Source organism: Sycon ciliatum, chromosome 1 (genome assembly GCF_964019385.1).
Source record: "Sycon ciliatum chromosome 1, ocSycCili1.1, whole genome shotgun sequence".
NCBI classification, from domain to species: domain Eukaryota; kingdom Metazoa; phylum Porifera; class Calcarea; order Leucosolenida; family Sycettidae; genus Sycon; species Sycon ciliatum.
The window spans coordinates 3,069,783-3,083,277 of NC_088643.1; the positions used below are offsets into that span (position 1 = coordinate 3,069,783).

The 13,495-nt window shown below is 47.4% G+C and overlaps 2 protein-coding genes across 2 annotated transcripts; both read left to right on the plus strand.

Moving 5' to 3' along the window:
- Nucleotides 1-336: 336 nt before the first annotated feature.
- LOC135807208 (uncharacterized) lies at nt 337-1,581 on the plus strand. Its single transcript, XM_065321221.1, has one exon. It carries the CDS (start codon nt 337-339, stop codon nt 1,579-1,581), a length of 1,245 nt encoding a protein of 414 aa, XP_065177293.1.
- Nucleotides 1,582-10,860: 9,279 nt separating this feature from the next.
- On the plus strand, nt 10,861-12,805 carry LOC135809948 (decapping and exoribonuclease protein-like). The gene has a single exon (XM_065323400.1). The coding sequence runs from the start codon at nt 11,009-11,011 to the stop codon at nt 12,146-12,148; it is 1,140 nt and encodes a 379-aa protein (XP_065179472.1). The 5' UTR covers nt 10,861-11,008; the 3' UTR covers nt 12,149-12,805.
- The last annotated feature ends 690 nt before the right edge of the window (nt 12,806-13,495 follow it).

Consider the following 13,495-nt stretch of genomic DNA (forward strand, 5'->3'; position numbering starts at 1 on the left):
GGGTGTGGTTTGGATCAACGGCTGGTTGTGTCTGCTGCCGAGCTGCTTTGTGACACAAGGAGACAAGCACATTAATGTTTGAGCACGACGAAGAAAAGAGCTGTGGAGTCAGTATCGCAATAACAGATACATGTGCGGTACGCTGTACAATCATGTACATGCTAGATCAAGTCCAATACTTTGAGCAGCACGGATAGCTTTCTCCAGCACCATCAATGCGTTGTCCAGGTCGTCATTTGCAGAAACCGTTACCAAGAGTACGTTCTCCCGAGCTAGCAAACGCTAAGCGTAGATAATCAGTAACTGACGCAGCTTGGCAGTCGCGGAGGGCAAACAATGGCCGCTGAAGCCGGTTGGCAAACGCTAAAATCGAGAAAATCCAAAGATTTGTCAGTTCTGGCGTGCCTTGAAGTTGCAGTGCCGCTACCCGCCGTCAAGAGATACGATGGGCATTCGTTTGGAACCCGTTCAGTGCTTGGACACTACTCTCAAGATGATGATTGTGCTGTGCACATGGACGATCGAGAGGCTTGCGAGATGGCTTATAAAGACTGCCGCGAGTTCGAAAAACTAAAAGACAAGGATTTGAAGGGAGATCTTACAGAGTTTAAATGGAGAGTCGAAGAGACGGAAGCTGATGGTCTCAAGCCCCTACTGAAATGGATCTTGCACAAGATGCGCAGTGAAGATGTAGAAGTGAAAAAGTACATGAGGCGGAGGGCAGGAGAAGTCACCTTCGTCTTCAAACGATCAGTGATGACTAGAATCCTCAATGCACCATACGACCAACACTCGGAGTTGGACAAGTGGAAGCTTAAAGTGTGCCGCTTCCAGAACATCATATATGTGTGCAATGACAGAGAGGAAGGCTGGGAAGATTATTCCGACGATTATAAAGAACGTCGATACTGGGCAGCTAAATTTGAATCACTAATGACACGCCCCATTAACAAGGATGGAAAGAAACTCAACGATTGTGCGGGATACGCTATTGTTGTTGGAACTCAGATCAAGATTGACAAGAAGACCAAGAGCGACTCCAAGGACCCCCCCAAGATATCCTTCATACTTTCCGCAGAAGTAGACGCTGAACAGAATGGAGCACATACAAAAAATGCAACAGGCGGATTACCACCAGCTACAAGTGACTGTATCGAGCTGAAAACTGCCTATGTGGATCTTAAGGGTGAGAGGGAGAAGAACTTTCGTAGCCACACACTGCGGAAGACATGGTCGCAGTGCTGGAGCGTTGGTACACCAAGTATTGTGTATGGATTTCTCAACGAGAAAGGTATTCTGCAAGAAACCAAGACTTTCAGGACGGACGATCTGCCTAAACTGCCCCTCAAACACTGGTCTGATGCGGGGTGCCTTAACTTTGTAGACGACTTCACCATGTGGCTTGTTGAAGAGGTCAAGGAGGAGCTGCGAGAGTACACAGTCACATATGAGCCAAGAGGCTGCGAGAAAGAGACGCCTAGGACCAGCGGTAAGATGCTGCTTCGCACAGTTGGCAAAATCCCGTCGATTCTCACGCGAGAGTTTGTGAAGGAGATGGAGCGTTATCGTGCACGCTCATGATCCCATTCATCGTGCCATGATAGCACACACTGGTGCTAGTGAACTGACTCTCCATCATTGGCCATGGCTCTCCTCTATGCTACCATCTCTTCAATACATAAACCTGAGCCCTACTTTCCGCTGTGTATGTCTTGTGTACTGCGCTCTGTTCATCACAGGCATTGAGCACTATAGCAGGTTAAGGCGCACTGCCTCTATTGATCCTGTGTCGTCTTAGTTTTCTGTAGTCGGTCTTTTCATTCTCTCTGTTTTGTACATTTATTTCACGCGAATGTTGTCTCCCCACTTTTCTTCCATTTATTTTCTCGCACTGAGCCGTGTGTCGTCTACTGCGTTCGTGTACCGGTATGTGCTTACTTCACCCATTAATCGCTATGCTCGCAACGTAATTCTTCTTTTAAAAGATTGTGTTGCTCTTATATTTCTCGCTTTATACGTATCTATGTAGTTGTCCATTTGCCATTGTATCCATTAGTGCACCGAACACTTCCGGAGGAGTGTTTTTACGACTGCACTGGTTCACAAAATTTCAAAGCGCCCGGAGTGGTTGCAAGAGGCCCGCCGCCAGTGACTCCCGGCTAGGCACCGGCGGATTATGCCGGCATAATTATTGGCATAATTTGGTGGTTGAAAATTTGGAGCATAATTTGGCATCCTCTCGGAGGTAGGAGCATAACTGCATGACTGTGCCACAGTTCTAGTATGTAGGCTACACAATTGTGTACAATGCACCTGATCAGTGCTGGTGGTCTGCACTGTAAAGGGTTCGGAGGTCATGCAGATAGTGTTTTCAATGAAAAGCAGGGTAGAAATCATGGCAATACATTATTGTATGTTCGAACTCGTCTTTCTCAAAGTTCGTCCTCACACTGATACAGTACATGTAGCAGAAGATGCGAGTGAGTCAGCCTTTTATCAGATATACTGGGGCGGACGAGATAGTGACGGGTAGTCCGCAAAACCCCACGTACATGTGTCGTATCCATACGATTGGCACGTGCCTTTTAGGCCTCTACGGGACAAGTATGCCATATTTAGTTGTTTTATTATTTATCTATCTCCCGTAAACGGGTTCATAATCGTCTTTATTTTATATTTCCCCACATGGCTCCCGCTCTTTATGCAACAGTTCGTACGCATATTTATTACGGTGATACGCTATTGCATGCGGGACCAGCAATCTCGTGGCCATGGATTTCCATGGCCACAACTAGATCATATTGCCTTCTCCTTGCTTTTCTCTCTCTCTCTTGCTTTCCACCTTCAGGCGGAAGTTTCGGCTTCCGTCTCTCTTGCCTTGTGCTTTCAAGATCGGCTCTTGAACTAAGTATCAGTTAGCTCCTTTCAAGATGTGAGTCAACCTGAGCTGAACGCTGGTGTGAGTGTAAGGGGGCGTTCGTTTTTGATCTACAGGTTTGGGTAGAAACTACTTCTTTCGGTAGAGGTGTTCGTTTTTTGAAAAAAAATTCTACTCAAAAGGGTAGATTCTACTTTCCTCTACCGGCTCTACCGGGAAAAAGCTGGTAGAATCCGGTAGAAGTTGGTAGAGCTACGGGATTTCCAGCAAGATCAAGGATTTGTACACAACTCCATAAAAAAAAGAAACATTTCACGTACACATCGTGTAAACTACTAGATCTGGTAGAACAGCGTTCGTACACTTGCCTCTACCATCTACCTCTATCGGTAGAGTGACTCTACTCTACTCTACCAGGTAGCTAAAAACGAACGCAGTCAACGTGTCTGTATATGCCTGAGTGTGTGTGTGAGAATATGTCTAGGTATGTGTGCGTGCGTGCGTAAGAGTAATTCTGTTGGTGGACTCTCTCCAAGTGGCCACCACTGCACGGCCTGGTAATGTGAAGGTTTATTAGTAAGTTAGTTCATGTCGACGACCGCAGCCTTGGGGTCTAACCCCGGGCCGTCCGGATACGACACATGTACATGTACAATGTAGATCTACATTATGCATGTTACGACTGAGTCATGACCTCTGGATTGTAGCAGCTACGGCTGTGCAGGCCATGGGTATTGCTCTAATAATTAAAAATATTGAGGTACAGTAGATGTTTGGTCATGATGGAAGGAGAGGTGGAGCTACGGGAGAGATGAGCTGATTATTCGCAGGGTGAGGGTGATATCGGTTGGACGAGTATGACGATTACGAAGACAATTGAACATGATCATTTTCAAAGGTAACTCAAACTAATTTGGCAATGAAAAAATCCTTTTACAAAAGAAGTGAACTAATGAAAAGAAGAAGTAATATTTTCTCTTTTTCATGTTGATCTCTAGCATGCATGGACACCTTGGTATGGGGATACTCATGTAACATTGTGCTGTACTTATGCCCACTTACAAGTACGAAAAAGGCACAATTTTCCGAAATTTGAGGCTCCATAAGTACAACAAAGTGAATATGTATCCCAGCATGCCAAAGCATAATAATATTATTATTATTATTATGTATTCATATTTTACTAGGGCAGTCCCCACAGACCTATGGTCTTCTTACAGGGTGCCCTAGCCACATGAAGATAGCGGAGCGAAATGCAGCAGGTAGGGATATGGTGCGAATCGCGGCAGGGAGGGAGTTCCATCGGTCAGCTCCAAGATAAGATACAGAGTGATAGCGAAAATACAATCTGGCATGGGGCAGTACCAGGCCGAGCGATTCCTGAGAACATATGAGGATTTTGCGAGCATAACGCGAGAATCCATGAAAGCATAATTCCATTATTTCGCGAGCATAATCCGCCGGAGCCTACTGGAGAAGAAATCAGAAAAATGCAGGTGTAAAATAAAGAGTCATACTCGTACTGTGCAGCTGAATTAGGCCTCGACCAAATGTGCTTGCGCTTATTTCCGCATATTTTGTGAGACAGTTCATACTATGGCATATTGAGCGACAAAGGGAATATTGGAATGAAGCCAGCATAATATTCTGAAGATAATGAGAAACGTGGCGTACTGTCCGCAAACTAGGCTCCCTCCTGGGTGACGCCGAAGATGCTGCTCGGAGGCGTCAACTGGCCGCCGCCGCCTTCAACTCACTCCTCAAGATCTGGACCCGGAGGCGCCAGATCAGTGAAGGTCTTCGGCTGAGGCTCTACAACGCCTACGTCATCCCAGTCCTTACCTACAACTGCGGCACTTGGGGCCTATCGATGTCGGAGCTCGCGCGAATGGATTCGTTCCACAGGACCCAGCTAAGGAGCATCATCGACATGCGGTACCCTAAACGCAATGACACTCTGTATAAGCGCTGCGGAGCTGTCCCCATCAGCGAGATGATCACAAGGCAGCGCTACAGTCTCGCTGGCCATATCTTTCGTTTGGCCCCAACTGCTCCTCCACAGTTGGCAGTGGATATGTATCTTCGCCTGGCCAACGACGAGGGCACTGAACGCTTCAGGGGTCGACCTCGGACGACTTTGGTAACGGTCTTGCAGACGGAACTGTTATCATGGCATGGACTTACCCTCCACCAGCCGCTAGATGTTGACGCAGTCCGCACAATGGCAGCGGACCGACAGGCATGGCGTGGAGCCCGCCCCACCTAACAGGACTGACCAGACATGTTGTATGCATATTCTATTTTATTTTATACTTTGGATGAAGTTCTCCATTAGTCATATTTGTGTTGTTGCTAACGGCTTTTGTTGACGTCACTTCTGTCATTTCATTGTATCGTATTACTCTTCAGACATCAATCCTGAATGGCATAAGCGAAAGTGGCACCCCCGCCACCTACGCGGACATGCTTTTTAAAATAAATAATAATATAAGATAATGAGGACAAAACATTCATATTATGGACAAAATGCGTTCAGAAATGCCTTTGATGGATGAATTTGGAATGGTTGAGGCGTTTGCTACATTTCCACATGGATGAACACTATCGCTACGGTTGCTGGGGACACACTCCAGCCATACTATTCCGCGTGTGTTTTGATTTGCACCATAAGCATGATAGCCGTTAAGCCAACGAATATTCCAAGTTAACAATTGGTTCTCCGAAACACGGAATACCCGGAACTCATTCAGTCTCCCACGAGCTGCCTCCACCCTATTCACTAGATCCCCGATCTTTGCTGGCTACGTGTTTTGGGCAACATTACCAACGCAGGCCAAGACCAGCACGTCGATGGATAACTTTGTTGCTAAAATCATTGCTCAAGTGTAGGTTTCATGTATTTGCATGACATCCTGCTGGTTTGTCTCCTCCTTTGCCTTCTTTGCCCTTTATTTGTATTCTTTTATCTGTTTTACTGCTGTGGTTGGCTTTCATCCTTGTCTCAGTTTTACTGGCCGTCATCATGATGTGCCATGAGGTAATGATATACAAAAAAATACAAATGCAAATTCCATTGTTGTCATGGTATGAGTGTGCTCACTATATTTCTTTCGATATTAGGTTTCTTGTCTCCGTGCCAACATTTTCACTTTTTTACTTTCACTCTGTGAATAATGCCTTATCCCAAACAGCAGATATTAGGCAAATTCGTGAGAGGCGATTACGGGTCGAGATCCCTTCCATTTGCGGAAAGCCTGAAAACACGTGATCCGAAGTTATTTTGCCACTCTACAGCCTTCGCTTGTGCTGGCTTCAGGACATGGAAGGTCTTTTGCATGCCGAGCCCGTCCACCCTGTTTATCTCAATACAGCATTGCACATACGTGTCATGCTCATCATCAGGCACCACCAGTATCTGTAACCAGGTAGACTGGAGCTTCTCGTCGTAGTGTTTCCAGCTGAGGATACTCTCTTTGGATCTTCGCCTTGACGGAGTGACGATATACCGGGTTACATCACTACTAGTCTGAGCAGTCAGCTTTCCAGTCGAGTATCCTAGCACAGCGTCGACGCTCCGGCCAATTCCACTTACTTGATACACGGAGTCAGCCGGGAGAACGACGATGAGGCGATGCTTCTCCTCACGGCTAACCTCACTGCTTCCCTCTCTGTGTCTCACTATCTCTCTCCCCATTTCTCTCTCTCTATCTCCCTCTCGCTCGCTCTCTCTCTCTCTCTCTCTCTCTCTCTCTCTCTCTCTCTCTCTCTCTCTCTCTCCCCATAGCTCTCTCCCCGTAGCTCTCTCCCCTTTGAATTTCGCTTCCATAGAATTGGGCACCATTGCCCGCTTGGCCTTGCGAAGTAAAATAAAAATCAACAACAACAACAACAACAACGACAGCGCGCTAGCAAGGTACGCATCGAACAAGGGCATAGCTTCCTAAGCTGCTCGCTGGTTTGTTTTTTTGTTTGTTACTTTATTTGAATTCACTAAAACCAAACGGACAGAGCTGTCCAGTGACAAGGGAGCGAATGATGAGCGTCATAATCACTATGCATTAAAACATCTCAGGGCAAAATGAGACAGACAATAAGGGGGGTTTGCACAACACTAGTACATAAAGGGAAGTACGAGAACAAAGGCGAGGCAGAAGACGAAGCAAGAAAGCAATCAAGGCCAGAGATGTTTTGTCCACCGAAAACAGAGAGGGAGCGAGAGAGAGAGAGAGAGAGAGAGAGAGAGAGAGAGAGAGAGAGAGAGAGAGAGAGAGAGAGAGAGAGAGAGAGAGAGAGAGAGAGAGAGAGAGAGAGAGAGAGAGAGAGAGAGAGAGAGAGAGAGAGAGAGAGAGAGAGAGAGAGAGAGAGAGAGAGAGAGAGAGACAGAGAGAGAGACAGAGAGACAGAGAGAGAGAGAGACAGAGAGAGAGAGAGACAGAGAGAGAGAGACAGAGAGAGAGAGAGAAAGAGAGAGAGAACGAGAGAGAGAGAGAGAGAGAGAGAGAGAGAGAGAGAGAGAGAGAGAGAGAGAGAGAGAGAGAGAGAGAGAGAGAGAGAGAGAGAGAGAGACTAACAAATGAGGGCTGAGACCTCTACAACAGGGTTTTACGTCTGAAAACAACCACACGAATTAACAAGCAGGTTGTTAGAGAAACAGGGAGAGAGACGGGCAGGCAGGCCAATAGACAGGCATATAATGAAAATATGGCGATAGTTATCCGTCTGACCTCAAAGGTTCATGCTGTGTGGAACAGCAGCAGTGCGAAATTGGGCCGGGTGTGGTATGGCCCGTTCCTCGCTGGGCAACGCATTCCAGAGCCTAGCCCCTTGGAACGCGAGACGACCCTTACCCAGCTCAGTGCGGGTTGGCGGTGGTCTTAGACCCAAAGATAATTGGAGCCGAGTAGGAGCGCCACTGGTTGGTAGCAACAGCACTTGCAGTGTAGGGCTAGCACGGGAGTAGCGGCAGCGCCAAACCAGGAAGATGAGCTTCTGGATGAAGATCTCCCGGACAGTCCAACCCGGCGCCTACTGTGTCACACGGTAGGCGCCGGGTTGGACTAGCAGGTTTCTGGCAGAGGTGCGCGGCGAGCATCCGTACACATCTCGAGCCGCACGATTCTGCAGAACTTGGAGACGGTCCAGATGCTTACCCACCAGCGATGCTGAGAAGGCATTGGAGCCATACGAGAAATCGGGCATGATCACAGACTTGAAGTATTGGATGCGGCTTTGCATGGTATTGACAGGTGGGCAGTGCTGTCATTTCATCAGGTAACTTCCTCTGCCAGTCCCAGATAGCACGTTCCACGCGTAGTCGTTGTGCGGGCACATCTACAAGGCCGAGTTCAGTTTTCAAGCAAAGGCACACAACCAGTTACCTTACCCAGTTCCTTCTCGACCTGTTGCTTTCAATACTCGATATTTGCGTCTAGGTGCCTAAGAGCAGTCTCGTACCTTCTGCGTTGACCATAATTAGTCAGCCTATTGACGAAAAACGTGTGCTGTCGGTGGAGTATCTTTTTTTTTTTTTTTTTTTTTTTTTTACGAGAAACCACGAACCTCGAGAACAGAATACTGCATGGTAGAGGTGGTTGCAGACGCAACTGTGGTGGTGAAAACTGGAGCATCTCCGCCGACCTGAGGTCTCGGCTTCAGCGACACTTCAGAGCACCAAAAACTGGGGAGGAGTAGGCACAGGGGGAGGGGAGGGGGGTACATTTATATAGAGGAAGGAAAAACGGAAAGATGATACATGTGATAGAGGAAGAAAAAAATAAAATAAAAAATAAATAAAATAATAAAAAATAAAAAAAATAAAAAAGGGGGGAGCCAGGGTGCAAGCAGAGAGGGTGTTCAGGGAGTGTTCAGAGGGCATCTGTGGCTGAACGCCAGTCTCGGCTGCGGAGCGACTTGTAGGCGCCTTCCTTGAATGCCTGCATTCCCTTCTGCGTGGGAAGGTTGCGTAGCAGGGCAGATGGGAGACGATTCCAGTCTTGGATCGTGGCATGGGGGAATGATCGGAGAGCACTATTACGGGTTCCGGCGGGCAGTGTCGGTGCTAGTTGGTGCTGGTGCTGGTTCTTTTGCTGGTGGCGAGTGGAGCGCCGGTGTTGGTTTGCAACTGCCCTCGGTGGTGTCATGGTGGTCAGGATTGGGGGACCGTCGATCCAATGCAGCTTGTACAGGAATGTGAGTGCTGCGACTTGACGCCGAACAGTGAGGCTTGGGAGGTATGACCCTGGGCATCTCTGACACGGTAGCTGTTAGACAGATTATTAGATCTTCTTCACATTTTTCAAGGCCTTTGCAGAAATCCTCAGTTCCTTTTTTCTTTTCAAGAATTTTCTTGACAGTTCTGTGTAACTGGCTCCGCGTCTTCTGAGTTTCATGCATGAGAAACCTACGTGCTGACTCGCACCGAACGAATGCCACATACTCCTCATACTTCTCTGGGCTAGTCAGAATCTTTTCAAGGTTCAAGTGACCTTTTCTAGGGCCACTAGTATGGATCCATTCATCGCTTGAGGCATACTTCGTGCCTGCATCTGTACATTCGAGCCATGTAATTTTTTCAGTAGTGCCCATTCTCTTGCCTCCCTTCAGAATTGGGAAGCTACGAACTCAAAACAGCACTCTACAAAATTTAATTGTAGTGTAGACTGTAGATCATTAGATGTACATGACCTGTACATGATTGTGCTGCTAGTTTGACCTTCCGACTGGCATGCGCTAGCTAGGGAGAACTGCGCCGTCTTACATGACACGTGATCGTTGCCCGTGATACGGCCAATAGCCCGACTTCCCGCCACGGGCATAAATTAATGGAGATGTATGTAATCAAGCACGCTCAGGAGGTCATGATGGCTGAATCTTGCCCGAGCCTGCAGCCCAAGGGCCGTAGGCCCGAGGGCTGCAGGCAAGGGCAGGATTCAGCCATCATGACAGACAGAGCGTGCTTGATTTGATTTCTCACATCGCGAAGCAACATATTAGGGAAGGTCAAAGGTCGAAAGGTCGAAAGGTCGAAAAATTATTCCCGAAATGACGTCAAACGGTCCGAACATTCCCGAAATGACGTCAAACGGTCCTGAAACTCCCGAAATGACGTCAAACGATCCTGATGGCCTGATTATGCCCGCGGCGGGAAGATCGCCTATTGGCCATGGCCCCGGCAACGATCACGTGTCATGTAAGAAATGTGAATTAAATTATTTTGTAGAAAAATAATAATAATCAGGCCATCAGGACCGCGTACTGATTGGCGTCATTTTGGGAATGATTCGACCTTTCGACCTTTCTGCCTTTGACCTTTCCTGACCTGGGGCCATGGGGGGTGCGGGGATCCCCGGGAGTGGTCAGTGGTGTCCGGAAGCAACACACCGGACTCCGGTGTGTTGCTTCGTGTTGTAAGAAATCGAATCAAGCACGCTCTGTCTGTCATGATGGCTGAATGTATTTACTTGCCTGGAGCCTGCAACTTTGGGCTGCCGGAAAGTGCAAGTAAACAGCCATCATAACCTCCTGATCCTGAGCGTGCTTGATTACAACATACACGTACATATAGCCCGCTCTTGCTCACAGCCGTCGGGCTGCAGATTGCAGGATCTGGGCAAGATTCAGCCATCGAACGATCACGTCACATTCACGTGTCAACAACAACTGTGTGTCAACAACAACTGTGTGTCAACAACAACTGTGTGTCAACAACAACTGTGTGTCAACAACAACTAACTAACTAACTTGTGTCATGACATGATCATTGTTGGCTGAATCTTGCACAGTGCAGGCCTGGCGAAGATGCAGCCATCAATACGATGCCCATCATCGACATGCAAAAGGAAGGTTCCGGAAGGTCATATAATTACGCATGCGCGTGCAAGTCGTGCTCACGTTCTACTTGAACTTTGACCTGAGACGACAGCTAACTTGTATAGCTACAGTCTACATGTGTACCGGTGCATCACATTGCGAACTCAACTCGTGAACTCGTGAAAGTCAAGGTGGCGTTTGATCAGGAAGAAGAATGCATTAAAAGCCAGTGAAATAGTGAGACTTGCATTTTCTCCATCCAAAAGAGAGATTCCTCTGGAACAGGCCCAATCCATACGAGCCCAGGCCAAAGCCTCGAACATGCAGGTTGCAGAAACTTCGAACGCAGCGGCGAGTAGCAATGAGAAATCGCAACTGGTTATTAGACGCAGAGCTGACAAATCCGACCTGTCTCTGCGTCCCCCAGTTGAGATTGGATGTTTCTCCATGGATGACAAGCGTGCCATATTCATGGACAGACGAGAGGCTCGTCGCTGCGTGGAAGTTCCAGATGGCGGATTGAGATCACTACCGTGGGATTTGAACGAAGGAATTGGTAACTTTCAATGGAGCGACGAGGATGAGTCCAAAGCAGAACGAATCAAGCCGCTGCTGGAATGGATGATGGAGAACGATACCGTTCTGAAGGAGTTTCCGGACACGAATTTCGTCATGAAGCGTGGAGTCCTGCAAGATGTCCTCACCGCACCATATGAGATTGAGGGGAAAGCCAGACGCGCCAAGGAATGGCGTGTTAAAGTGTGCCGATTTAAGAACGTGATTTACCTGTGCAAGGATGTGCAGTTTCCAACGCCGTGGGTCGGCTCTTCTAATTTAAGCGGCCGTGAGAAACAGGCCCTATCCTGGGGTTTTAGATTTGAATCCTACTGCACAGCCTCCTTCAATCCAGAAGCTGAACAGAACAACAGGTGGAATAATACTGCTGGATTTGACACCGTGGTCTACACACAACTGGCTGAGCATTCGTTCATATTGGCTGGGGAGGTGGATGGTGAGCTTGATCGACCAGGCCAGTCACCACCCTCCAACTATGTAGAGATGAAAATCCAGGGAGAACTGCGCAAGCCTTATCACTGGGAAACATTCCATCGACATAAGCTGCTGAAAGCATGGGCCCAGTGCTATTGCACGGGTGTACCAAACGTGTTGGTGGGATTCCGAGATTACGATGGTATTGTTCATAGAGTCAAGAATTACCAAACTGCAGGTCTGCCTGGTCTGTGTGAGGCCTATTGGAGTGATTCTGTGTGCCTGAATTTCGCAAAGGAATTCTTTGACTGGCTGTGGGAATGCATCGAGGAGACTGACCCAATGCAAGTGCAGTATGAAGTCACATTTCAACAAGAGCTCTCCAGGATGTCACTGCGCAGGGTCCAGGAAAGTGACAAGGACCAGGCAATCCTCACCCCAGCGTTTGTGGACGAAATGCTAGCTGTGTAGCATCCATGAAGACATGGATGAGACAGTGATGCTGCCAAACCATCCCTACATTTGTTGATGGCAATGCTACTATGTAGCAATCGCCAGTCCGATGCAATGCGAATACTTGTTCAAGCTGGCATGCCACATTACCAGCCACCATCAGAAGCTCCGATTTTGCGTCTTCAAGTTCTAGTACAGTACAGTCGACCTACCCGTATAACCATATTTGCGTCCGACCAAGAAATATTGTTACAGTCGACCTACCCTTATAACGATAACCTCTATAACGATATTACCCTTATAAAAATATTTTTCTGCCTAACCAAATCACTCCATTGACTTGTGTATACAATGCCTTACCTCTATAACAATATTGCTATAACGATATTACCCCTATAACGATATAAAGTGGGCTGACCAATCGACATTTTCCATTTTATAACAATACTAGCAGCACCCCCGGCCAGCGTTGCCTGGCCGAACGTGGCATGCGGGTGAAGCAAGTTAAGTGTACATAAACAGCACACGTGCTCAGCACGTGGTGGTGGCTACACGATTCGCACGCTTCGCGTGCTCACTGCTAGCTACACTGTTCGCACGCTTCGCGTGCTCAGGGCAGCGCTGCTCCGCAGCATGGCCTGAGCGTGACACACAGACAAACACACGTCACAGGTGCCTCTTCTTTATAAGTAAAGATCTAGCAGGGAATATGTAGAGCCCACTATCCAGGTAGGGCAAGCTTCACTTGATAAGTCGCTGGGACATGACGAAATGCAATGGGGGCACCAGTGGGCACCTTGCTGTGTACATACTGGGCATGTACATACGTTTTTTACGCTAGGAAGAGCGTAAAAAATGAACAAAATCCATGCATTATGAGGTATGTGTATGAAATGAGCCAGTTACCCCTATAACAATATTACCCTTATAACAATATTTCTTGGTTTGACGCAAATATCGTTATAAGGGTAGGTCGACTGTATAAGGGTAATATTGTTATAGGGGTAACTGGTTCATTCATACACATACGTCATAATGCATGAATTTAGTTTATTTTTTACACTCTTCCTAGCGTCAAAAACCTATGTACATGCACTTTATTGACGCAGCAAGGTGCCCACTGGTGCACCCATTGCATTTCGTCATGTCCCAGCGACTTACATGTATCAAGTGAAGCTTGCCCTACCTTGACAGTGGACTCTACATACTCCCTGCTGGATATTGTTAATAAAATGGAAAATGTCGATTGGTCAGCCCATTTTATATTGTTATAGGGGTAATAATATCGCCATAGCGATAATATTATAGAGGTAAGGCATTGTATACAAAAGTCAATGGAGTGATTTGGTTTGGCAGAAAAATATC